The 25,903-nt window shown below is 36.9% G+C and overlaps 1 protein-coding gene across 1 annotated transcript; it reads right to left on the bottom strand.

Moving 5' to 3' along the window:
- Nucleotides 1-13,624: 13,624 nt before the first annotated feature.
- LOC109005682 (probable RNA-dependent RNA polymerase 1) lies at nucleotides 13,625-18,525 on the bottom strand. The gene is made up of 5 exons (XM_035686848.1): nucleotides 18,496-18,525; nucleotides 17,786-18,049; nucleotides 15,346-17,192; nucleotides 14,686-14,836; nucleotides 13,625-14,600 (listed from the first exon to the last, which is right to left on the bottom strand). The coding sequence occupies exons 2-5, from the start codon at nucleotides 18,014-18,016 to the stop codon at nucleotides 13,782-13,784; spliced, it is 3,048 nt and encodes a 1,015-aa protein (XP_035542741.1). The 5' UTR covers nucleotides 18,017-18,049; nucleotides 18,496-18,525; the 3' UTR covers nucleotides 13,625-13,781.
- Between the last annotated feature and the right edge of the window lie 7,378 nt (nucleotides 18,526-25,903).

Below are 25,903 nucleotides of genomic sequence, written 5' to 3'. Positions count from 1 at the left end.
GCCTTTAAGGCCTATATTTATGTTTTGGGACAATGTTTTGGGTTATGATATTAGTTTATGGTGCAATGTGCTTTGCAATTGCTTATCGCGTTGCCTAGTTATCCTACTTTTATTAATTTTTTCACTGCATCGTTATTGCATATTGCTAGTGTATTTAGATGCATAGCATATTATCTGTCATGTAAGATGGGTGTATAGCCTTGTGTTACATGTCTAGGCGTCTCAGTCACCGTCCAATCTCAAGCGGGGCTGGGGGCGCCACACTATTCCACCCAATCAATTATGTGATACCCCGTATTTACGTGTATTTTGACTAAGTAAATTATTGCATTTATTAAGATTATGAATTTTCTTGTTTTAAATTTCAGATGATTTACGTTATATTATTTTAAGATTTTTAATTATTAATTCAATGTGTTTTCTTATTATTAATTATTGTTCATTATTTAAATTGTTCTTAAATTTAAATTAGTTGTTTGTGGGTTTTAAAATTATTGTGTTGTTGGATTTGATTATTTTATTTTACTTAGTCTTTGTGTTTAAATTATTTTATTTAAATTTATTGTTTTGAAATAATTTTTCGTTGGATCGTTTTGTGACCCAAGATGTGAGGATTGGACCTCATTTCTTTTCCTTTCCTTTTCTTTTTCTTTTCCTCTTTTCTTTTTCCCTTTTCTCTTTTTCCTCATTCTTTTTCTTCATTTTCTCTTTTCTCCCCTGCTTCTCTCCCGTGCGCGACGTCTTCTCCTTCCCTCCCCGCGTCCATGTGTCGTCCTCTAGCCCGTCACAGTGCGCCTCCATCCGGCAACACCGCCCCTCCCAACCTCTTCCCCTCTGGCCGGTGATCCCACCCCTGTGTTTTCAGCCCCTCCCGCGCTGCGAAACTCCCCCACGCGTGGCTTCAAGCCGCACAGCTTTTGGTGCTCGCGCGCCGCCGTTGCTCCACCGCTGGCCACCACCTTTTCACCACACCATCCTCGAGCTCCCAGCTACCTAATGCACCCATCCTTGGCTCCGATCTGTCACCGGTAAAGCCCATCTATCTCCATCTCCAATTTGAGCATTTTGGCCTTCAACCACCATTTACGCCGTCACCCACGGCCGACAACCACCACCATTGGCTTCACAGACACCCCTAAGCCCTTCCCTATCAATCTCGGGTCTTCGTTTGTACCCGTTCAAAAGTGGATTTTTGAGACCCACAGCCACAGTGCATTTGGCATTGTTCTGTTGCTGTGCCGCCACTTCTAGCACCTCCGTGATCTTTCAAAAATTATATTATATGTAATGCCCCAAACCCGGTTGGCCCGGAGAATTACTACCTGTCACTTAAGAACATGTTTCTCAACACAACTAAAATAAAACTCTAAAACTTTATTAGCAAAACTCAATCTCATGTACTCTAAATAACCACATTGAAACTCTACAAAGTCATTACTGCAGCAAAATAAACTAAGGAGTCCAAAATCTCCCGGTAGTCATAACAAACCAAATTAATAACTTCAAAAGTCTTACTAAACCCAAGCCCAAGATATGATTAAATCTAAAAGACATTAAGACATCAGAATTCCTTCTTCTAACATCATCTCCCAGCTTAAACATGCTCACTAATCTAATCCAGGTCCTCAGTTGGACTCTCTATATCATCTGAAAAAAATATTATGAAGATAGGGGGTGAGTTATCAACAACTCAGTAAGCAGAGGACATATGCTAGCGTGCAAACATGAGCATTTACAAAGTATAGCATGCAGAACAAAACATTTTCCAGAGTTATCATGCAGAGCAGAACATATTTTCAAAAGTAACAGAGCGATGGTTTTAAGACACGTAAAACCCATAATACTTTGGCATAACATAAACTAAGTATCATCATCAGATCAAAATAGAGCATCAAACAGAGCAGAGACCATGTTTCACCCTCGTGGTAGGGTTGTGCTAACCCCGGTGGCCAAACCAGGCAGAGACAGAGGTGAAATCTTTCCTTTATTCTTCTCGGAGCCCCGAGTGTGCACACAGGAAAGACCACAATAAAACCACTATGTTTCCAAAGTGGGTGCACTCAGAGACAGAGAAGTTGGTACCAACCCAAACAGAGCAGAGCATAACAGAGCAAAGCAGAGACAGAGTCAGATACGAAAACCAGTACACCATGCCAAAGGTTTTTAGATGTTATATCAAAATAATACAGAGTACCAAAACAGAATCAGACAGTTTACCCATACTGAACACAAAAGCCAGAACATCTTTCTAAATAAATGCACAACTTTTCATAGTCTCAATATCGCTCCTTTTTCAGATTTCATAAACCACATGACAGAATTTAGCTCATGTCTACACAATGCATGCCAGAATATATTTTTCTTTTTTTCACACAGATTTCATGAATAATGCAGATAAGTGACCGAGGTTGATCTTTGTTTTCACAAGTTCCCATCATATCACAAAATATGCAAGATTTCATAAAATCAACCTCAATCTTATTAACTTGTATAAAACCTAACATAGGAACCCCGCTTACCTGGACAACTTAGCTTTTCAGAATTTTCTTCAAAAATGCCGAGTCGAAAAATAAATCGTCACCTATAAAAATAATCACATAATTTTCGTAAGTTTTCAATCAATCACGGATTTCGATATTTAAGCCTAAACTTCTAAAATAACCTATTTTAATATCTCAAAACTTAAAGCCCTCATAATCCCAAAATATATCATAACTTCCTAAAAATCACCAATATTCACCATGACCAACGTCAAACTCAAAACACCAATATTTAAACCTGAAACAGCCAACAAATTTCATAGCATAAACCAATCTCACACAAACAACTCCATCATCCAATCCAATCGACCCCCTTACTCCTCGGACTCAGTCCGGCACAATCAATAAATTCATAGTAAATACGAATTAGCGCATAAATACATTTAAATCTCAAAAGTTCTTTGGGAAAAATACTTACAATGCTATAATATAATTTTTGAAAGATCATGGAGGTGCTAGAAGCGGCAACGCAGCAACAAAACAGTGCCGAATGCACTGTGGCCGTGGGTCTCAAAAATCCACTTTTCAACGGGTGTAAATGAAGACCCGAGATTGATAGGGTAGGGCTTAGGGATGTCGGTGAAGCTAGTGGTGGTGGTGGTTGGCCGTGGGGTGGCGGCGCAATAGGCGGTTGAAGTGTAAAAACACCCAAAACGGAAATGTTGATGGTGGGGCTTCACCAGTGACAGATCGGAGGTGGGGTTGGGTCCATTGGGTTGCTAGGAGGTCGAGGATGATGTGGTGAGAAGATGGTGGCCGGAGGTGGCGCGACGGCGGCGCAAGGAGTGCTGCGGCTTGGTGATGTGCGTGGGAGCTAACGGCAGCACGGTTGGGGCTGAGATTACAGGGGGGTTGTCGCCGGTGGCTGGGGAGGACGGTGGGCTGGGTGGTGTCGCGCACGGCGGCGCGAGGCAGCGGGGCTGGGTGGATGAAGGAACAGACGGAGAGAGGGAGGGGGAGAGACGGCGTGCGGGAGAGGAGAGGAGAAAAAGAAAAGAAAAAGAAGGAAAAGAAAAAAAAAAAGAAGAAAAGAGGAAAAAGAAAATAGGAAAGAGAAAATGGAGGGAAAGAAATGAGATCCAATCCCCACATCTTGGGTCACAAAAATGATCCAACGGAAACGATTTTAAAACAGCAAGTAAAATAAAATAATTCAAACGTAATGATTAAAATGAAAATAAATAATTAAACCCAACAATAAGTTAATTTAATATGAAAAACAATTTAAATGTATTACAATAATCAATTATAAGAAAGCACTTCAGAATAATTTTTTACAAAATTAAAATCATAAAAATAAACCCACTAAAAATCTAACCAATTTTAAAACAAGAGAATAAATTTTTAAATTAATAACAAATAATCTTTCAATTAAAAATACACTAAAATACGGAATGTTACATTATAGCATTGTAAGTATTTTTTCAAAGAAATTTCATGATTTAAATGTATTTTTGCACTAACTCATTATACTGTGATTTGATTGGTTTTGCCAGACTGAGTCCAAGGAGTAAGGGGGTCAGTTGGATTGGATGATAGAGTTTTTTATGTGATTGGGTTATGCTATGAGATTTGTTGGCTATTTCGGGTTTAAATATGGATGTTTTTGAGTTTGACGTTGGTCATGGTGGATATTAATGATTTTAGAAAGTGATGATATATTTTGGGATTATGAGAGTTTTAAATTTTGAGGAATTAAAATAGACTATTTTAGAAGTTTAGGCTTAAATATCGAAATATGTGATTGATTGAAAACTTACGGAAATTACGTGATTATTTTTATAGGTGATGATTTATAGTCGACTCAACATTTTTGAAGGAAAATTCTGAAAACCTAAGTCGTCCAGGTAAGCAGGATTCCTATGCTAGATTTGCATAGAAATAAACGAACTGAGGTTGGTTTGTAAAAATGTGCATGTTGTTTTAAAAAAAGAAAGAGTGAGAAACAACCTCAGTATATGTTTTGCATTCACTCATGAGATACGTATGAAAGAGAAAAGAAATGTTTTTGACATGAAATGTGTAGACATGAGCAATATTTGACATGTTTATGAAATATGCAAAAGAGCGAATATGATATCATTGAGATTTTTATGCATGTGATATGAAATGATTTGGATATGTTTTTGATCAAATGGAATGATATAAATATGTTTCGCACGTGTTTTGATATGATATGGATATGATAAAACTTTGGCAGACTTATCTGTTCTGAATCTGATTCTGAATATGGTTCTGATATGATGATACTGGTTGATGTGATATGGTTGGTACCAACATGATATGAGTGCACCCTCTTTGGAAACAAAGTGACCTTTTTACATGTTCTTTCCTGTGTGCACACTCGGGGCTTCGAGATTGAAAAAGGGAAAGTTCACCATATGACACTACCTGGTTTGGCCACCGGGGATAGCATAACCCTACCACGGGAGTTAAGCATGGTATATGATACGATACGATATGATATGATAAGATGAAGATGTTCAGTTATGTTATGTTATGCCAAAGCGTTTTTGAATATGAAACGGATCTTTAAACATGAATAGTTGATTTTGAGTATGAAAAGATTGAAAAGTCGCTCTGATTTTCTGATAATACGTTTTTTTGAGATCTGCGTATAAAAATAAAATGTTTTGTTTATGCATACTAAACTTTCTGAAAAGGCTCATGTTTACATACTAGTATATGTTCTCTGCTTACTGAGTTGTTGATAACTCACCCCTTATCTCCACAATATTTTTCAAATGATTTGAATGTTCCAGTTGAGGATCAAGGATATGGAGCATGGGTGAGAAGAGTTAAGAATGATGGTTTAAGCATAGAAGGTTTATATGGTTACTGAGGATTTTCATTCAGTGAACTTGTTGTGCTCTGATGATGTGATTTGTTGGGAGGTTGATATTTATATTAAGACGTTGTATTGTCTTAGAATAGTTATTCTGGAGTAATTGATGTAAATAAATAGGTATTTTGTGCGATAGAGAAAAATTAGAGTACGTACTATATGGATGGAAAATGATTTTTTTTAAGTGACATGGGTTAACTCTCCGAACCCTCGGGGATGGGGCGTTACAAAGTACCTCATTGTCCAGCCAACAAACAGGATTTCAACCCTAATGAAACTTCAAATTGTTGAAGGGAAACTGAAACCCCAAATCCTTGAGGAAGGTGAAACCCTAAACTTCCCAAACCCTAATCATGCAACTAGATTTTGACTAAGTGTTTCTAGCTTGGTTTAAACCACTTCTACAAGCAACCAACTACTCAAATACAAGCTCTTACACTCTCATCTAGCCCTTTATACCATGGCACATTCATTTGACCAAAACAATTGCATATGGACTTGAAACCCTAATCAAAACTCCATCTATACCCTAAATGGATGTCATTCGGTTATACTTAATTATTCTAGTCAAAACCCTCTAGTTCCCCTTAGCTTCTAACACCATTTTCTCCCCTTTGAATTAACACTCTGTGGATGACTTGTACCTTGATTTCAGCCCCAAATAGTGTCCTTTATGGAAGGTCAAATACGCAAGCAAACTCATCTCAAAGTCACCCACTTGGAAACCCAGTTCCAGCCCCACAGTTTGTTTCCACTTGCACAAGCCAACTTCACATCAACTTTAATACAATTCAAACAAATCTCATGAGTAGAATCACTCTCTCAGTTAACACTTCTATACACAAGCATGGTGAGGAATCACCCTCTCGGAAAATTGTCGTTTCTTTATGCAAAATACATAAAAAAACACATTAGCAATATTTTGATGAGTAATAATCCATCCTCAATGCAAGTACAAAACCTATATAATCCATCCTCAACCAACTCAAAGACACCACCACTTGATACGGCAGGAGATCCCACATTCCGACTATCAAGTCATGTGGCCAAATACGATTCTACCCCTCTCTCCAATAGTTATTCTCTTTCTCTTGTGATGTGCGTGACAACATTTCGCGGAATGTGTTGCATCTTAAACTTTGACTTAAAGTAAAAAAAAAATTCAAAGCAGTTTTACCTACAAGTATACATGTGTTGTAGTACCTAATAGAGTCGAATCCATAGAGATTGACATATGTGATAACGAAAATAAACTTAAACAATGAAAACAAATTATTAAAAGGAACATGCAATCAAATAAAGGAGACTACTGAGATGAGGATTTTTACAGTAATAGAATATAACTGAAATGATAAAATAAATCAATATGGAGAATGATTAAAGTTTCGAGGATCCGTCTAATAATTTAGAATATTGTTTCCAATCAATTTAGCTCAGTTAAACTAGAATAATGATCTGTCTAACTGGAAAATTCAATAGTTAAGCCCAAGAAAACTAATCACTAAAGATTAAGTTTGCAAAATTGATGGTAGAAATATTCATAAACTCATTTGAATATCACAAAGATTTTTCAAACATCCAATGTATTCGGAAATCACAATAGATCAAGATAAATATATAGATAATCAAAGTATCCAATAATAATACCACTCAATCGATCAAACTCATAATATAAATTCTATTGTTGATCCAAAACAACATCTAACTCATTAGACTTCACCTCTAACCTTAGTACAAAAATTTAGCCAACCATATTCATCACAAGAACCATGGAATTTCAGGAAAAATTCTCCATAAGAAAACTAAAACAAAGCACAAAACCAAATATTACAAAACAAGCTTGAAGAAAACAAACTAACTCTCAAATATAATGAACTCTAAAGAAACTGTTCCCTCGAGGAACTCAAAGAAACCCAAAAAAGTGACTTCTTCCGAATCCGATCCTTTTCCACCTCTTCGTCAGCCCTTTATATAGAGGAAAATGATTTACACTATATTTTTTACAATACTTTATACAACTATGTTTTAAATTAAGGATATTTTTATAAAATATTTTATAAAAATAACATTATTTTACAAAAATAGCTTCATCTTATAATATTATTGTAAAATATGTTGTGAAAATATGTTATTTGTATATCATTACTCTTATATAGAACTCCAGCGTCCTCTCTGGCCCCTTTCTCTCTTATATTTTTTCTTCTTCCGTGTCTTGCATCGCTGGCCACTAGTCCATGTCTTCCTGGGTTGTGCCGCGCTCTCTCTTTTTTATTTCTTGGTTCTCCGCTTTTGCCCATCCTTCTTTCTTTCTTTTGCATGCGTGGGTTCCAGCGTGGAGCTTTCTCTCTTTCCAACGTGTGTTCTTTCTTGCGTGCATGGTTTTTCACTTTTATTTCTGGTTCTTTCTTTGTGAGTTGGCCTAAAAGTAAAAACCAGAAAAATTAAAAAGAATAATAAAATATTAAAGATGTGTTGTACATGTGAAGAAATATTATCGAATTAAATCACAAGTTATAAAATTAAGTATAAACTATGCTATCAACCAATTTAAATCACAACTTGAATTTATGTCTTTTAACTATTTTTCCATCTAAAACTAATAATAATGTCATGAAATAATTTAAATATATTGATTCTAGATGAACAAATATGCAATAATTCAGTTCAATCAGAATGGTTCAGAGAATCATTTGTCTTGTCCCGTGAATATAAAATCACGATAATTACTCCTGTAACACTTCGTATTTTTAGTGTATTTTTAATTGAAGGATTTTTTTGTTATTAATTTAAAAATTTATTCTCTTGTTTTAAAATTGGTTGGATTTTTAGTGCGTTTATTTTTATGATTTTAATTTTGTAAAAATTATTTTGAAGTGCTTTCTTATAATTGATTATTGTAATACATTTAAATTGTTTTTCATATTTAATTAACTTATTGTTAGGTTTAATTATTTATTTTCATTTTAATCACTACGTTTGAATTATTTTATTTTACTTGTTGTTTTGAAATCGTTTCCGTTGGATCATTTTTGTGATCCAAGATTTGGGGATTGGACCTCATTTCATTCCCTCTATTTTCTCTTTCCTCTCTTTTTCTTTTCTTTTCTTCTTTTCTTTTCTTTTTTTTTTCTTTTTTCTTTCCTTCTCCTTGGTTCTCCCGCTCGCACTTCTCTCCCTCTCTCTTCTCTCCGTCCGTGCATCATCCCCCAGCCCGCCGCCGTGCGCTGGCGATGACCGACACCGCCCCTCCCTCTCACCTCCCCTTCGACCGGCGATCACCCCCTGTGATTTCAGCCCCTAACTCGCTGCCGATAGCCCCCAAGCACCACACCAAGCCGCGGCACTCCTTGCGCCGCCGTCGCGCCACCTCCAGCCACCATCTTCTCACCACATCATCCTCGACCTCCTACCAACCCAATGGACCCAACCCCACCTCCGATCTGTCACCGGTAAAGCCCCACCATCAATATTTTCGTTTTTGATATTTTAGTCTTCGACCGCCCTCTACGCCGCCACCCACGGCCAACCACCACCACCACTAACTTCACCGACATCCCTAAGCCCTACCCTATCAATCTCGGGTCTTCGTTTGCACCCGTTCAAAAGTAGGTTTTTGAGACCCATGGCCACAGTGCATTTGGCACTGTTTTGTTGCTGCGTTACCGCTTCTAGCACCTTCGTGATCTTTCAAAAATTGTATTTTCCCAAAGAACTTTTGAGATTTAAATGTATTTCTGCACTAATTCATTTTTACTGTGAATTAGTTGGTTGTGGCGGACTGAGTCCGAGGAGTAAGGGGGTCGGTTGGTTTGGATGATGAAGTTGTTTGTGTGATTGGTTTATGCTATGAAATTTGTTGGCTGTTTCGCGTTTAAATATTGGTGTTTTGAGTTTGACGTTGGTCATGGTGGATATTGGCTATTTTTAGGAAGTGATGATATATTTTGAAATTATGTGGGTTTTAAGTTTTGAGAAATTAAAATAGGTTATTTTAGAAGTTTAGGCTTAAATATCGAAATCCGTGTTTGATTGAAAACTTACGAAAATTATGTGATTATTTTTATAGGTGACGATTTATATTCGACTCGACATTTTTGGAGGAAAATTCTGAAAAGCTAAGTTGTCCAGGTAAGCGAGGTTCCTATGCTAGGTTTTATACAAGTTAATAAGACTGAGGTTGATCTTATGAAAACTTGTATATTTTGTGATGTAATGGGAACTTGGGAAAAACAAAGATCAACCTCGGTCACTTATCTGCATTATTCATCAAATCTTTATGAAAAAGGAAAAATATGTTCTGACATGCATTGTGTAGACATGAGCTAAATTCTATCATGTGGTTTTTGAAATCTGAAAAAGAAAGCGATATTGAAAATATGGAAAAATTGTGCATTTATTTAGAAATATGTTCTGGCTTTTGTTGTCAGTGTGTGTAAACTGTCTAATTCTGTTTGGTACTCTGTATTATTTTGATATAACATCTTAAAACCTTTGGCATGGTGTACTGGTATTTGTATCTGACTCTGTCTCTGCTCTGTTATGCTCTACTCTGTTTGGGTTGGTACTAACTTCTCTATCTCTGAGTGCACCCACTTTGGAAACAAAGTGGTTTTATTGTGATCTTTCCTGTATGCACACTCGGGGCTCCAAGAAGAATAAAAGAAAGATTTCACCTCTGTCTCTGCCTGGTTTGGCCACCAGGGTTAGCACAACCCTACCACGGGGGTGAAACATGGTCTCTGCTCTGTGTGATGCTCTGTTTTGATCTATGATGATACTCAGTTTATGTTATGCCAAAGTACTATGGGTTTTTACTTGTCTTAAAACCATCACTCTATTACTTTTGAAAATATGTTCTGTTCTGCATGATAACTCTGGAAAATATTTTTTTCTGAATGTTATACTTTGTAAATGCTCATGTTTGCACGCTAGCATATGTCCTCTGCTTACTGAGTTGTTGATAACTCACCCCCTATCTTCATAATATTTTTCAGATGATGTGGAGAGTCCAACTAGGGACCTGGATTAGATTGGGGAGCATGATTAAGCTGAGGAGAAGATGTTAGAAGAAGGAATTCTGATGTCTTTTAGTTTTAATGTCTTTTAGATTTAATTATATCTTGGGCTTGGGTTTAGTAAGACTTATGAAATTATTAGTTTGATTTGTTATGACTACCGGGAGATTGTGGACTCCTTAGTTTATTTTGCTGCAGTAATGACTTCGTGGAGTTTTCAATGTGGTTATTTAGAGTACATGAGATTGAGTTTTGCTAATAAAGTTTTGGAGTTTTATTTTAGTTGTGTTGGGAAATATGTTCTTAAGTGTAAGGCCCAGGCGTTGTGAGGCCTGGACCCATGAGTGAAATGGCCCAGCCATTTGGTTATCTTGAAGATTTTCTGCACGACACCGTTTTGGGAGGTTAGTGTTTCTTCCTCTGTTTCCATTTCTTCCTCCCTTTCTTCTCGCACAGTCAGTTTCCTTTTTGGTTTCTTTTCCTCCCGCATTTCCTTTCTCCCACGTTACTCTTTCCTTTTCCGTTTCTTTTCATTTTTCTTTTCGTTGATTTCTGTTCCTGTTGCCGAAACACTTTCCCTAAACTTCTTCAATTTCGGTTTCTTTCTTGCGCTGCACTTAGTTTTGGTGGTTGCCGTCTGCTGCGTTTCTTCTTCCTTTGCAAGTCAGCGAGCGGTACCTCTCATCCCTCCATTTTCGACTGGTAAGAGTTCCATCTTCATTCCTTTGATTTTCGGTTTCCTCTGCTATAGCGTTATCTTGCAGATTCATCTTCGAATTTAGTTTGATTTATCCTTTTCTGCAGTTTCTGTTTCTGGCCATGAGGTTTGAGTTGTGTTTTGTGAGTTCCTGGGTGTTGTACATGGTGAGTCTTCGGGTTTGTGTGTTTCGGGTAGGCATTGAAGCCTTTGCTGGAGTTTCTAGTTGCCGTAGGTAAGTTTCTTGCCTCAGTTTCTCGCACACACTCACACACACTTCTACCTCTAGTCTTTTTCAATGAAATTTTGGGTAATGTGTTCATTTTTTTAGATTAGTTCCGTGGGCGGCTTTGGGCATTTCTTGGTATAACGAAATTCTTGTGGTGGAATGTTCTAAGTTTGGATTATTTAGAAGGGAATTTAATTTTCTTTGTCGAGTGCAGTTTATTTTTTTGAGGTACTAGTTTATATTTTCTGTTATGGAGTTGTGAATGGAAAGAAGTGTGCTTTGTGTAGTGTTGTTGGTTAATTTGTTAGTAATTGTTTGGGACTGCGAACTGTTGGATTAAGTGTGAGTTATTGGAATTTGAATTGGCATTGGTCTTGACTCTTGTATTGGACAATACTGAGTTTGATATAGAATATTTTGGGTCGAAGTGAGCGCTGTCCGGATTGTTATTTGGCTGTTTAAGTTTGATTAAACTTGCTGAATTATGGTCTAGAGTTTGGATCTTGAGTTGTTTAAGACCAATTTTGTATTGTTGGACTTTAATATTTAGTTTATATTATTTTTATGAATAGGTGATGAGACAGATAGAGACCGTATTCAAGTCATAGATAATACGCTGCAGGAGTCAGGTAAGCGGGGTTCCTATGCTAGGCCTTACACGAATTATTGAGACTGAGGTTAATTTTCTGAAAACTTTGCATATTTTTGTGGTAAAATGAGAACTTGAGAAAAACAAAACCAACCTCAGTCGTTTATTTTCATATTCATGAAATATGTATGAAAAAGAGAAAAATATGTTGTGACATGCATTGTGTAGACATGAACTAAATTCTGTCATGTGGTTTCTGAAATCTGGAAAAAAGAGCGATATTGAGAATATGAAAAGTTGTGCATTTATTTAGAAAGATGTTTTGGCTTTTGTGTTCAGCGTGTGTAAACTGTCTGATTCTGTTTTGGTACTCTGTATTATTTTGATATAACATTTGAAAACCTTTGGCATGGTGTACTGGTTTTCGTATCTGACTCTCTCTGCTTTGCTCTGTTATGCTCTGCTCTATTTGGGTTTGTACCAACTTCTCTGTCTCTGAGTGCACCCACTTTGGAAACAAAGTGGTTTTATTGTGGTCTTCCTGTGTGCACACTCGGGGCTTCGAGAAGAATAAATGAAAGATTTTACCTCTGTCTCTGCCTGGTTTGGCCACCGGGGTTAGCACAACCCTACCACGGGGGTGAAACATGGTCTCTACTCTGTTTGATGCTCTGTTTTGATCTGATGATGATACTCAGTTTATGTTATGCCAAAGTATTACAGGTTTTACTTGTCTTAAAACCATCGCTCCATTACTTTTGGAAAAACATGTTGTTCCGTATGATAACTCTGTGAAATATTTTGTTCTACATATTGTACTTTATAAATGCTCATGTTTGCACGCTAGCATATGACTTCTGCTTACTGAGTTGTTGATAACTCACCCCCTATCATGATAATATTTTTCAGATGATGTGGAGAGTCCAAATGAGGACCTGGATTAGATTGGTGAACGTGTTTAAGTTGAGGAGTTGTGGTTAGAAGAAGGACTTTTGATGTTCTTAGTTTTAATGTCTTTGAGTTTTAATTATGGGTTTAGCATGACCTATGGTTTTATCAGTTTGGTATGTTACTATTACCGGGAGATTGTGGACCCTTTGATTTATTATTATTGCATTAAAGATTGTGTGGAGTTTGTAATGAGATTATTTAGAAGATATGAGATTGATTTCACTTATGAAGTTTTTGGAGATTTTATTTGGATGTGTTGGGAGACATGTTTATGAGTGACAAGTAGTAATTCTCCAAGCCACCTGGGTTTGGGGCGTTACATTAAGTGACAGGTAGTAATTCTCTAGGCCAACTGGGTTTGGGGCGTTACAACTCCTCACATAGAAACATGCACTCTCACATCAAGATAAAGGGTTCCCACATAGGGTCTTAGAGTTAGGTATTGAAAACAGTTAAAACATCCAACACATTGAAAACATTGAAAATCAATTAGTAAATATAGATATAAACATAATTATTAAAATATTTATTCATGATTGTAGAATGGGGGTGATGTAACAGCCCGTCCAAAATTTAGTGGATGAATTTTTTTAAACTTTAGAGTATTGTGAAATCTCGGAAAGATATATTAAAACCATTGTTAGATTAAAAAAAAACCAATCATTATATTCTTACAATGCTTGCCGACGGCATATCAACATTCCAAACCAATTATTATATATTGCAGAATCATAAAAAGATAGAAAATTGGAAATCTATTCAAATACAACAGAAACTAAACATATTTTCTAGCCCCAAACATCTGCCTGCAGCATTTACAAGTAAATACCAATAACATGCAGTACAAAGCAAAGGTAATATAGTAGTCAGATCAAACAACGGTCACTTACATACAAGTTGTTGAGATAAATGAAATCATTGACTGAATTGATGCTCCGGCGATGACAAATTTAAAGCCTTTACGCTTAATTTATCTCTCTTGATTTGCATAAGTTGGTCATAAACGCACCATGCAAAACTAAGGAAATGAGCCCTATTCATTCCCTCGTTGTAGCGACCCCAGTAAGTATAATGATATGTGACATGATACCATGCCGATGCTTTTGCTTTTGCTTTTGCATTATCAGCACTGTCTCCATCACTTCCCTCGTTGAACCAAGTCCTAGCTTCCATTCTTAACGACTCTACAGCATATTTAAATGCATCCAGATCCCTCTTCCAAACAAAATGTTCTGACATTTTCCAAATATTGCCACTGAGAATTTCAGCTTCAGTTTTGATCCCGTAATAATCCATCAAATTCCCCAACTTGTAATCATACTCACTTTTGTTTCTGAAAGCATCACTGAGTAAGTCCTCAAAGCCGTCTACTTCCATGTCAGGGTCATAATGCAGTTTTGCTGATTCCAAAGTGAAGGCTTTCACCGGACTTGTGTGGGGTGCAATGGCTTTCACTTCTCGGAAAAGGTTTCCGATAACAGAACTCGATTTGTAGGTTTGTCTATTAGGCTTTTCCATGAAATCGGGATATGCGTTGATGTATAGATGAGGAGGTATTTCAGCTGCAATACCAGTTTTCGGGAAGTCAACGGCGATTGAGTGTAGCTTTGTAAGCTCCATACGTTTATGGCTCATTACCCCATGGGGATCCCTGTCTGCAACAACGGTGTGGAACATTCTGATGATTCCTAAGTTGTCTTTGGCCATATAGTTAGTGAAATACTCCTCTACTTCCTGCATGACAGCAATTAGAGGCTTTTATATGTTAGGTATGGAAGAAAGTTTGTGTACAAGGACATGAAAATGTGCGGTTAGATACCTTTATTGTAACATCATGATCAACTTCCATGCTTGGTGCTTCAACATATTCCATTGGCCCAACTTGAAGAGGAGGAATAAGATCACGGTCCCAAGAGACAAAGTACATATCTCCATCCAAATTATGTCCCGAAGATTCCTTTGGATGAGGTCTAAACGATTATTTTCAAATCATGTTAGTAACTAGTGTATACAGAAATAATGCTGAATATGACTTTTGAGTAATTGTATGGTCAAGGCAAGTAGACAAGAAAAAGAAAGCAATGGAGCGAGTATGCCAACCAATTTGAAATCTTTTCAAGTCATAAGCAGAGGAAGAAATGACAAAACAAAGTAAAAACAGAGTTTAGTCTGAATCTAGTATGTCCAAAAATTGCATATTTTACATTGCAATTTAAATAGAGAATTTAACTTTATGGTATTTTACCATATATATTACAGATTCTACTCATGGATAAAAGGTCATGTTGTTTTACGTATTGATTACATTAGATCTCTATACGGACATTATAATAATACAAAAAAGCAGTCATGAATATTAATAGGATGTGATGAATTTTAGGTTGCTATAGGATTATGTTAAACTCTGGTACAAGTGAGTGCACATATTAATAGGATTCCATGCTTTAGAATTACCAACTATTGTATTTTAAAAACTTACCTCTTTCCCTTTTGTGGAAAAACAACACAATCCACCATGTGGTGTAAAGCTGGCACATTAACAGCTTTCAGGACTTGCACATCTCCTGGGTGTAGAGAACAGTTTCTAGCAAGAACCACCTCGCCTTCAAGGACGAAGTTATTTGGGTTTGAACTGCTGGTAGTAAACATATGGGATGACTGGTTACAAAGCTGTCTACTAAAGCGAGAAACTTGCAGAAATACTTGATCATATTCCAATGTTCTGGTTTCATCTAGGCATCCCATCATATATCTTCCATTTGGAACAAAAATCCAAGTTCTAAACCTCAAGTCCATCAACTTAGATGCATGGAATGCTTGAAGCATCATTGAAAGAAATGGTTCTGCATCTGGCTTGTAATCACACAAAAGCATTTCCTTCAAAACTTTTGTGATGTCTTCCGAGAACATCATCTCCAGTGCCTCTTGTGCTCTCAACGGATCTGTTAACATGGCATTTAGTAGATCTATAGCCTCCCTTTGCTTTTTTTGAAAAGTTTGATCCTTCATTCCAAGGTTAGACAAAAGAGTGATTATCTCGCGATTCAGAAAACAAGGCTGAAACTTACTCCATTCCAAAACATTGAGTTTTGTGTCAAGTGATTTGTATCTGAACATGCTCTTTCTCAATGACAACTTCACCAATGTAGTCGGATCAACAGCCACAACACCTTTGTACCCTCCATATTGAATATGAAATGCTGATGGAATAAAACTGCAGCCTAACTTTGTTGCCACTTCGCAAGCCAATTCTTCAGATACCTTCCCTATGCCACCTGAGAAACAATATGTGACTTCTCCCCCATTAACTTCTATATCTTGAATAACTTCAATTTCATCTATGCCAACAATGGCAGTTTCTCTAGAAGAGCAAAAAGATTGACACATATAGGAACAATATTTTGCCACATTTCTGATATTTTGAAAATCACCCATCCACTCTCTAATGTCTGCTGCAGTCAAACCAGGTCTTGAAGCAAACATCCAAATAGAATTATCGAGTGTATAGTCAGATGAAAGGGCAAGAAACTCAAACTTCTTATCACCAATAACTATGCCATTTCTTAAGGTGGATATTATCCTCTCATAAACTCTGGTTCCCTTGTCCTCATCTGTAGAAGATGTTTGTAAAGATAAAGCTCTTGATCGAAGTTTATCCAAATCCTCATCAACAAAAGAAACACGTAGAAAATTATCAATATCTTCAGGATAATTGCGCAAGACCCTGTTGGAGAGATTCACCTCTGGACCACAGAAGTAGACTTTAGATGGAGTAATTTGAACCCTGTGCACATATACGAGCCCATCATCCAAAGAAATAGCAGCAGTTCTAGGAAGTCGCGTGGATGTGGCATATTCTTCGTACTGCTCCTTGAGCCATTTCACAGGTTCGTAGCAGCAATCTTTTAGATGAAAAAGTTTGTCCAGGGCAAATTCTATGTGCTCAACTTTGATTTTCTTAGGATCGACCAACCGATAAAAATCATCATCAATTGCTGGCCCAGGAACACACCCATGCTGAATTAAGGAATTGATCTTAAATAAGATATTATATGGCAGGTCAAAGCCTGTGGGTGGATTCACAATGGGCACAAGACCTGAACTGCATGAGAAAGGAGAACCTTCCATCAATCCAAGTTGGTCTTCATTTTCTTCATAGTGGACAAAATCAAGGTGCAATTCCGGAAGCTTATTTGGAAGCTCCAAACATAGAGCATAAGATTGGCCAATGCAGCTGGATGGAGTGAAATCAACTCCACGAACCCACTCAAAACGTTGACCATCAGATACGTCAGCTTTCTCATAAACCCTTGGAGCTCCAAATAACTAGGAATATAAACAAGAACTCATTTATTGAAAAAGGTAAAAGTAGCAATTTCAACACAAAAATGATTAATTCCAAGGTATGACCATATGTAATCTTGACATGAATTTTGTAACTAGAATGAGATCATAGAATTGTGGAAACAAATATTTTATTCAAGTATCTAAAGACTATACATATGATATCAACCCATAACCAGAAACTGGAAGGGGCTACAAGTTTCTTCTTCCAACTAAAGACCTACTGATACTGGTGTTTTTTTTTTTTTCAGTTTGCATATGATTGTCATTGGACCAACTGATGAATTTTTGAAATGTTGACTGATATTTAAATGTGGAACGCAAAAGTTTTATAGATGAGAAAAGGGCCTTTTCATTGGTAAGTAAAGAGTATGCAACCTATGCATATAAGAGGGACCAGATGATTAGCTTTGTATGCCTATATGAACTACGTAGTACGTGTTACTCACAAGAAAAAACCTACTTTAAAATGATGGACTCCACCTTTTTTAGGGAGAGTGCGCGGGATTTGCGATTATATCTAGTATTACTCTTGATAAAATGTTATTTTGAATTAAATTTTTCACCAGGCTAACCTGGATGAGAAGAAACTTTGTTGCTTGACCACGTGGACGATATAGCTCCATCTTCCTAGTGTTCTCATAGGAGATTTCAAACTTATATTCTACGGAAAGATGGGAAAAAAAGAAATACAATCTTCTTCTTATCTTGGAATGAAATTTCCCAGAGACACCTTCCTGCTTCCAGAGCACAGAAAACTTATCCCTCGAAACCTGATTTCCAAAGCGCAGCACTATATTATCCATGCTGATTTCCAAAGTTTGAGTCCCAAGCTTTAACTGCAGTTTCAGTATGGACAATAAATAACAGACTTTAGAACTTAGAACGCTTCATTAAAAAAAAAAAAAAAAAAATTCAAGGAACTCCTAAAAACCATTCTCACAAATTCTGCACTTTATTTTCTGAAAATAACTCATTCAAACAGAGTCAGCTAAGAAAATTAGAGCACATGCAGTTGACAATTAGATACATATTACTGCATTTGAAAGAAACTAAATCTCAAAAACACCATAATCCAAAACCAAAAGGACAATTCTAGCCAATCTGAAACCAACAAACATTCAGATTTCATAGCAATATATATACTCAAAATCATCAGGCTGACAAAAGGCTTCAGTGATACATTATCTACGAGAGGGGAAGAACAAGTGTTGCTGAGAGAAATGGAAGGCCGGGGTGAAATGTAGAGAGAGAGAGAGAGAGAGAGAGAGAGAGAGAGCCTGACCTGAGAGGAAAGCACTGAGTGTAGAATTGCTGGTGTGGGAAAAAACTAGGCTCGTGAGGAAACTATATATAGACGAGGGTAAAGAGAAAGCAGTCTCTACTCTGGCGCCAAAAGATGACTACTGTTAACAAACTCCTTCTAGCCGAAGTATACTCCCCCTAACGTAGTCAGCCCATGCAACTCACTTAACAAGTGGCAGCATGTGATTGAATTCTAAGGGAAGGAACTTTGAATCTAATAGCTTTATAACACTTGTTTACCAAGTTCACGAATGACAAACGTTGTTTAAGAAAATATATGTTCTTGCTTGGTTCCCAAATCTGTCGGTGTTTTACTTAATTTGTTACCGATGATTCCAGCTTTTGGAACAAAAAAGAATAAGAGAATCCAGATTGTTTTTTTCTAATTAAGAAAATATTGTTTGATAATATTATAATTTTTATAAAAAAATATTTAAAAATGTTAAAAAAATAATATAAAAAAAATCTTTAAAAAAAAGGCTTTTATATTATTATTTTAATACTTTTTAATATTTAAAAATAAAAGAATAAAATTTACAATATTATTAAATAATATTTTCTTAATCATTAAGTCAAAAAAAATTAAAAAAAGCAATCGAAAAAAAAAAGGGGAGACCGTTTTATTTTTCAAAGAATAATGATGAAACTGAGAAGAAATCTGGAGAAAAAGTGAAAAGTTGGGCAACGAGGAGATCATATACACAGAAATGTCTATTTTTTTTCTTCTCATTCCTTCGTCTTCTTTTTTTTTTTTTTTATTTAATGAAAAATACTACATAATCCCCTCAATGTTACAGCTCAAACTTATTGCTTGAGCATTTTAATTTTTTTAATTTTATCTTTTTACTTAGTGATTAAGAAAATGATTCTTAGTGAAGTTGTATATTTTTTTTTATTTAATGATTAATTATGTTAAAAAAATACTTTAAAAATTATTAAAAAAATAAAAATTTGTCCTTGTAACGTCCCGTCTTCGAGGGTCCGGAGAGTTAACTCATATAACCTGATAATCAACTATAACAAGGCTAGAGTACTTCCAAATTTAAGAATATAAATTCCCCAAACTTCAAATCAAACGTAAATACTTCAATTAAATAAACCATATAAACTCATTTATCCAATTTTCAATCCAACAACTCAAATAAAATCAACTCTTCTTCTTGTCTCAAATAACAAACTAGAAATAATGTAACATTAACATAAGTCTCCATAAACCGTCTAAATCCACTGAAGCAAACTTAAGAAAATATAAATAACTTCTAACATCAACACTAATGCTACGAGATACCCAACAACCATTCACTGCTAATCTTCTCCATAAACTCCAATACTGATCCTCAGCTAAACCATCAATGTCATCTGAAATATTATAAAGATTAAATGGGTGAGTTGTCAACAACTCAGCAAGCAGAGAGCATATATTAGCATGTAAACATCAGCATTTATAACATTTGATAAACATAACAAAACATTTACTTTTAGAATGCAGAAACAAAACTTTGTACAAAAACATTAGAGTGAAAATTCCAGAAAATAAACTTATTCCTAAAAAGAAAATCCGTTGGCATTTCTAAACTGAAACATTAGAATCATATCATCGTTTAATATCACATCGGGACAATACCATGTTTAACCCCCGTGGTAGGGTTATAAACCACCATTATACCCGTAGCTGGGCCATATTCCATGTTTCACCCCCGTGGTAGAGTTATAATCCACCATTATACCCGTGGTTGGGCCATATTCCATGTTTCACCCCCGTGGTAGGGTTATAAACTACCATTATACCCGTTGTTGGGCCGTATACCATGTTTCACCCCCGTGGTAGGGTTATAAACCACCATTATACCCGTGGCTGGGCCGTATACCATGTTTCACCCCCGTGGTAGGGTTATAAACCACTATTATACCCGTGGTTGGGCCTTAACAGAAACAGAACAGATTTCATCGGAATCCGATTATAATCATATACAGAATCAGAACTTCATGCCAAGGTTTTCAGATGACACATCATATCAAAACAAAATACTTAACAGCTTTAGATCACTTCTGTAAGACCCAGCCACTAACCTCCATGCACGTGGTTCACGGTTCCATAAACTGTCGCACAGGTTCACGCCTTACATCGTTTATGTTCATGTTCTTATTTCCATTTTCATGCAGGTCCGTTCATCTTGTTTCCTCTAGGTTTTATCTATTTACCATTTATAACTTGTATATATATAGTTATTTGTGTTGAACATCTCCAACCCTAAACTAAGCGCCGCTCGTATCCTCTTTACAGAAGGCCATCGTTCCTCTGCAAAAACACCAAACCAAAGCCTCGGTCTGCAACAATAAACCGCCACCGTAGAGCCATTTTCGTGCAGCAACTCCACCATACACAGTCCGCCAGTACCTCAGCCACCCTGAATCCACCACGTCAACCGTGCCCAGCCGCACGAAACTGCCGCCTAGCGCCCTTGAAGCCTCTGTTTCAAGCCCTGCCTTCCTCTGTTTTGGTAGCCGAAAACAGAGCAGTTCAGCCCCTCAAGCAGCCGAAATCTCCTCCTCCGGAAGCTCCTCCTTGTGGTGACCCCACAAAAACTGCTGGCGAGGACTCCCCATCACCCTGGTCCGCCACAAGCCGCCTCAGTTTTTCCCACGGTAAGCTCACGCCATTCCTGTTGGGGGCCCTTTTCTCTTGATCTCTCCATCGTTCTCTCACCGTGTGTCTCTCTCTCGTCTCTCTCTCTTGCTCTCGCAGCTAGTGACAAGCGCCACCCTCGTTCGCTGTAGCCAGCAACCAGCTCCACGCCGTCTTGCCCTCCCCACCTCTCCGTAAGTGCTTCAGCCGCACTGTGTGGAGTCTTCTTTTCTGGTGTACATATATAGATATATGCAGATGTATATGTAAATTACGTTAACTTAATAGTGGGAAATAATATTGTTTTTTTTATTTTCTTTCCTCTTATAGTACGCCTCCAGGGTTATTGTTTAGGGTGTTAGCTTAATTAAGTTTATGTTATGTACTTCAGATTTGAAATCATGAGTATATTGCGTGGGTTGTAAAGTATGTTTTATTTAGGCGTAGACGTGTGGATTTATTTTGTTAAATGGGTATTTTTAAAGGGCTAATATTTTTATTGGAATGGTTAGTAAGTAGACTGATAAGTAACACTTAAAAGAATATTCTAAAATATCCTTTTAAAAGAATATTTTTGTTTTATTATTATTTAAACAAAAGTATGAGTTTCTAATTATAATGATTTTGTTATAGTTATGTTACTATGTATTATAAATTATAGTAAGATCTCTTTCGTAAATAAGTTAGAATTAAATGTTTAGTCGAAGTTGGATATTGATGAGTTTAGAAAGTGAAGTTGGTATTTTGAGAATAATGAGAATTTTGAGTTTGAGGAATTAAAAATGGACTATTTTAGAAGTTGTAGGCTTGAATATCGAAATACGAGTTTGATTGGAAATTTATGAAAATTTACGTGATTATCTTATAGGTGACGATTAATTTTGTTCGGCATTGTTGAGGAAATTTTCGAAAAGCTAAGAAGTTCAGGTAAGCGGGGTTCCTATGCTAGGTTTTTATACTGATTATTGAGATTAAGGTTGACTTTTTAAAAAATCTGCATATTTTGTGATGAAATGAAAACTTGAGAAAAATCAACTTCAGTCGTTTATTTGCATCACTCATGAAACCTGTACGAAAAGAGGAAATATTTTCTGACATGCATTGTGTAGACATGAGCAATATTTGACATGTTTCTGAAATATGCAAAAGAGTGAATATGATATCATTGAGATTTTTATGCATGTGATATGAAATGATTTGGATATGTTTTTCATCAAATGGAAATGATATGAATATGTTTCGCACATGTTTGATATGATATGGATATAATAAAACTTTGGCATACTTATCTGTTCTGCATATGGTTCTGATATGATGATACTAGTTCACGTGATATGGTTGGTACCACCATGATATGATAGAGTACACCCACTTTGGAAACAAAGTGGTCTTTTTATGTGTTCTTTCCTGTGTGCACACTCGGGGCTCCGAGATTGAAAAATGGGAAGTTCACCACATGATACTGCCTGGTTTGGCCACCGGGGATAGCACAACCCTACCACGGGGGTTAAACATGGTATATGATATGATATGATAAGATGAAGATGTTCAGTTATGTTATGCCAAAGCGTTTTTGAATTTGAAATATGAATTGTTGACTTGAGTATGAAAAGATTGAAAAGTCACTCTGATTTTCTGATAATACGTTTTTCTGAGATCTGCATATAAAAAAAAATGTTTTGTTTCTGCATACTGAACTTTCTGAAAAGGCTCATGTTTACATGCTAGTATATGTTCTTTGCTTACTGAGTTGTTGATAACTCACCCCTTATCTCCATAATGTGTTTCAGATAATTTTGATGCAACAGCTGAGAATCAGGAATAGGGAGTACTTGCAAGTTTTGTGGATCATAGAAGACTAAATGCCTTAGGGTACAATGACTTTTGAAGAGTCTTTTGGTAGCGTTGATATTTTATGTGACTTTGGTATGTGGAGTAATGAATATTTCTAGTCTTTGTGAAAAGGTTTATGTATGTCAATGAGACACCACTGATGTACCTTTATGTAAGAACATGGATATTTGTGTTGAACGAATAGGTTAGTATGTTATGGAGACTCTGGTTTATTTTAAAAGTATTATTTGAAAATGATTTTTAGGTGATATGAGTTAACTCTCCGGACCCTCTGGGACGGGGCGTTACAACTTCACATGTTCGAGATAAACAGAATCAAAATATTCTCATTTGTTCATAACAAAACTTTTAAATTTTTATATTCGCTCTTTTGCATAGTTCAGAAACAAAGTATACAAAATTAGCTCATGTCTACACCAGTCATGACAGAAAAAACTTTCTCTTATATTGAATTTATGCATATGCAGAATAAACATATGAGGTTGTTTTCAGATCATTTCTTTTCAAAAACAAACACGTTTATTTTCAAAGTCAACCTTATTTTATTTCTTTTATGCAAAACTAGTATATGAACCCCACTTACCTGACTTCTTCGTATTATCAACACCTTGAGCCGGAACTCTAGTAGTAACACCACCTAAACAAAAACATATGTCCAACATTTAACAACCAATCTAGTAAGCTGCTATTGATTGAGTAATAAATCAAAACAGTCCCTTCACAACTCAATAACTATCCTAACAATTAAATCCAAACAACTCTCTCTTCAAACCATTCGCATTTAAAAACCCAAAACAACCACCTTCTATTAACACCAAACCGACTATAATTATTTCCAAAACCAACAACAGCAACTCCAATAATTAAAACATAACCCAAACCAAACTTCACTTCCAACCTTCGAATAAAACAATTTCAGTGCAAGCATCAATACTCTACTCATTCAACAATTCGAAACTTGCATAAAAGTTCAATACAACTAACTCAAAACACCCATCATTTACACCAAATAGTCTCAAATAATAATCCAAAACAGTCTCACAATTCATCCAAAATCATACTCCTCAACATCCAGAATTCCAACACACTCCACCGCAATCCAACAAATAAAACATCAACCCAAAAATAAATGTCACAAATCTTCTACTGAAAATGCTAGTGGTCTGCGCAAAGAGGAATTAATGTCTAAGTGTATGCACGGCCAACCAAAGCAGCGTGTGTGTGTGTGCGATAGACAAATCGAAGGAAATAAATAAAAGGGTCTATGGAATGTGTAACAGCAGTATAAGAACAAAATTAAGAGTAATATCAAAGAGTGGGCAGATTAGTTACCAAAAGTAAAAAGAAAAATACTCCAGAGAAGAGCTCCAACGAAGGCAGTATGCGAGACTCACGAAAACGCTGCACAAAGCCGAAACCCAAAGGAAGAAAAAAATCACAAAATCAACTAAGAGGCACAAAGAAAACAACGGAAGGGAGGAGAAGTGACTCACTGCCGTGTAACCAAGTTAGCGGCACGAGGCTTGAAGACCCACGGAGACAGCAGCGCCAACCAAACCAGAATTTTGTGTGGAGAAATAAAAAAAAACTGGGTGTTTCAAATGTGATACGGGAAGGAATTTCTATGAGGGAAACCACACAAAACAAAACGGCGTGGGGGCGAGGCACGCGAGATGGAGGAGTTTTCGGAAAAGCAGGGCAGCTGGGAAGGAAGAAAAGAAAGAGAAAAGAAAGGAGAAGAAACCGACGGAAAGAAAAGGAAATTCAAATGAGAAGAAATCACTTACCACAACGACGTCGTCCGAGTCCCTCAACAAGAGAACATGGGCTGGCTTCATGCATCCTGTTGCCTTCCAAAAGGGCTGGGCCTAGAGCCCGGGTATTACAGTCCTAGTGTGGGCGCCACCCTTTTCTTATATGGTCAAAAATTTCTTAATTTCTATAAATCATGTATTACTATAATGGAGTCACTTCAAAATTAATTTCTTACCCCTAACAATTCTTTTAATATGATCGGTAAATTCTAAAAAATGCTTAAAACTAAAATTAAATGTATGGAAATAAATAATTTATTAATATCGACCCCTAAGTTCTTGATTATAAACACCTTGTTATACGCAGAACCTAACTCCAAACCAGAAGGGAGACGATGTCATTTTGGTACTTCCAAGATTGCAGTTCTCTTGCCAGACCGTTTCTTCTTCTTCTTCTTTCTTTCTTTTTCCCTTCTTTGCTTTCCCTCTAGTTTCTTCACTTCCAAAAATCCCTCCACCTCAAATCCATTGTTTCCCCACATCTCTGCAGTTTGCTTTTCTTTTCCTTTTATTTTCCATCACATACTCAGATTCTCACTCTCCCACGGCGCCACTCGTTCAATTCATTACCAGATGATCAGTCATCCTCCAAACTTTCTCTCTTGCTCCTCTTTTTCTCCGTAAGTTCTCACCACCCCACGATCCAGTCACTGCTCAAGCCCTTCTCGGTTGGTCTCACTGCCATGAAACACATAATTGTTTTTCCTCCCATGCAAACCATGTAATGAAGCCCTTCCCATCCAGAAAGCACCATAAACTGCACCCTCACGAGCTCCCCTCAACCCACGGCCTCAACCCATGCATTGCAACACCCCATTAGCCACCGTGTGAAAACTGCCTAGCCTCCATCTGCACGTAAAACCGACGCCACCACCCCTCACCTGACCACCATAGAAGCCCCAACTCCTCTATGTGTCAACCCCGCAAGCCCTCCTCTGTTTTACAAGACCGAAACGCCGAGCACCTGCCTTCCTCCAAAGTGAACCCTAGCCACACCGCCGAAACCAAACCTGCCGCGTGATAGCCCAACTTGAGTTAGCCACCACTGCTCTGCCCTGCTCCACCTGCCCACATGGTGACACCGTGAGCATCCT

The sequence above is a fragment of the Juglans regia genome, chromosome 16 (genome assembly GCF_001411555.2).
Source record: "Juglans regia cultivar Chandler chromosome 16, Walnut 2.0, whole genome shotgun sequence".
Classification (NCBI taxonomy): Eukaryota; Viridiplantae; Streptophyta; class Magnoliopsida; order Fagales; family Juglandaceae; genus Juglans; species Juglans regia.
This window is presented reverse-complemented; position numbering and strand designations above follow the sequence as displayed.

What these genes read in the sequence shown, in the direction of transcription:
- LOC109005682 (XM_035686848.1), bottom strand. Translation starts at nt 18,016, where the DNA reads ATGGATAATATAGTGCTGCGCTTTGGAAATCAGGTTTCGAGGGATAAG. An exon ending in CAAAGTTTCTTCTCATCCAG is followed by an intron (nt 17,193 to 17,785) that starts GTTAGCCTGGTG and finishes TTATATTCCTAG; the next exon opens with TTATTTGGAGCTCCAAGGGT. An exon ending in TTTCCACAAAAGGGAAAGAG is followed by an intron (nt 14,837 to 15,345) that starts GTAAGTTTTTAA and finishes ATAATCGTTTAG; the next exon opens with ACCTCATCCAAAGGAATCTT.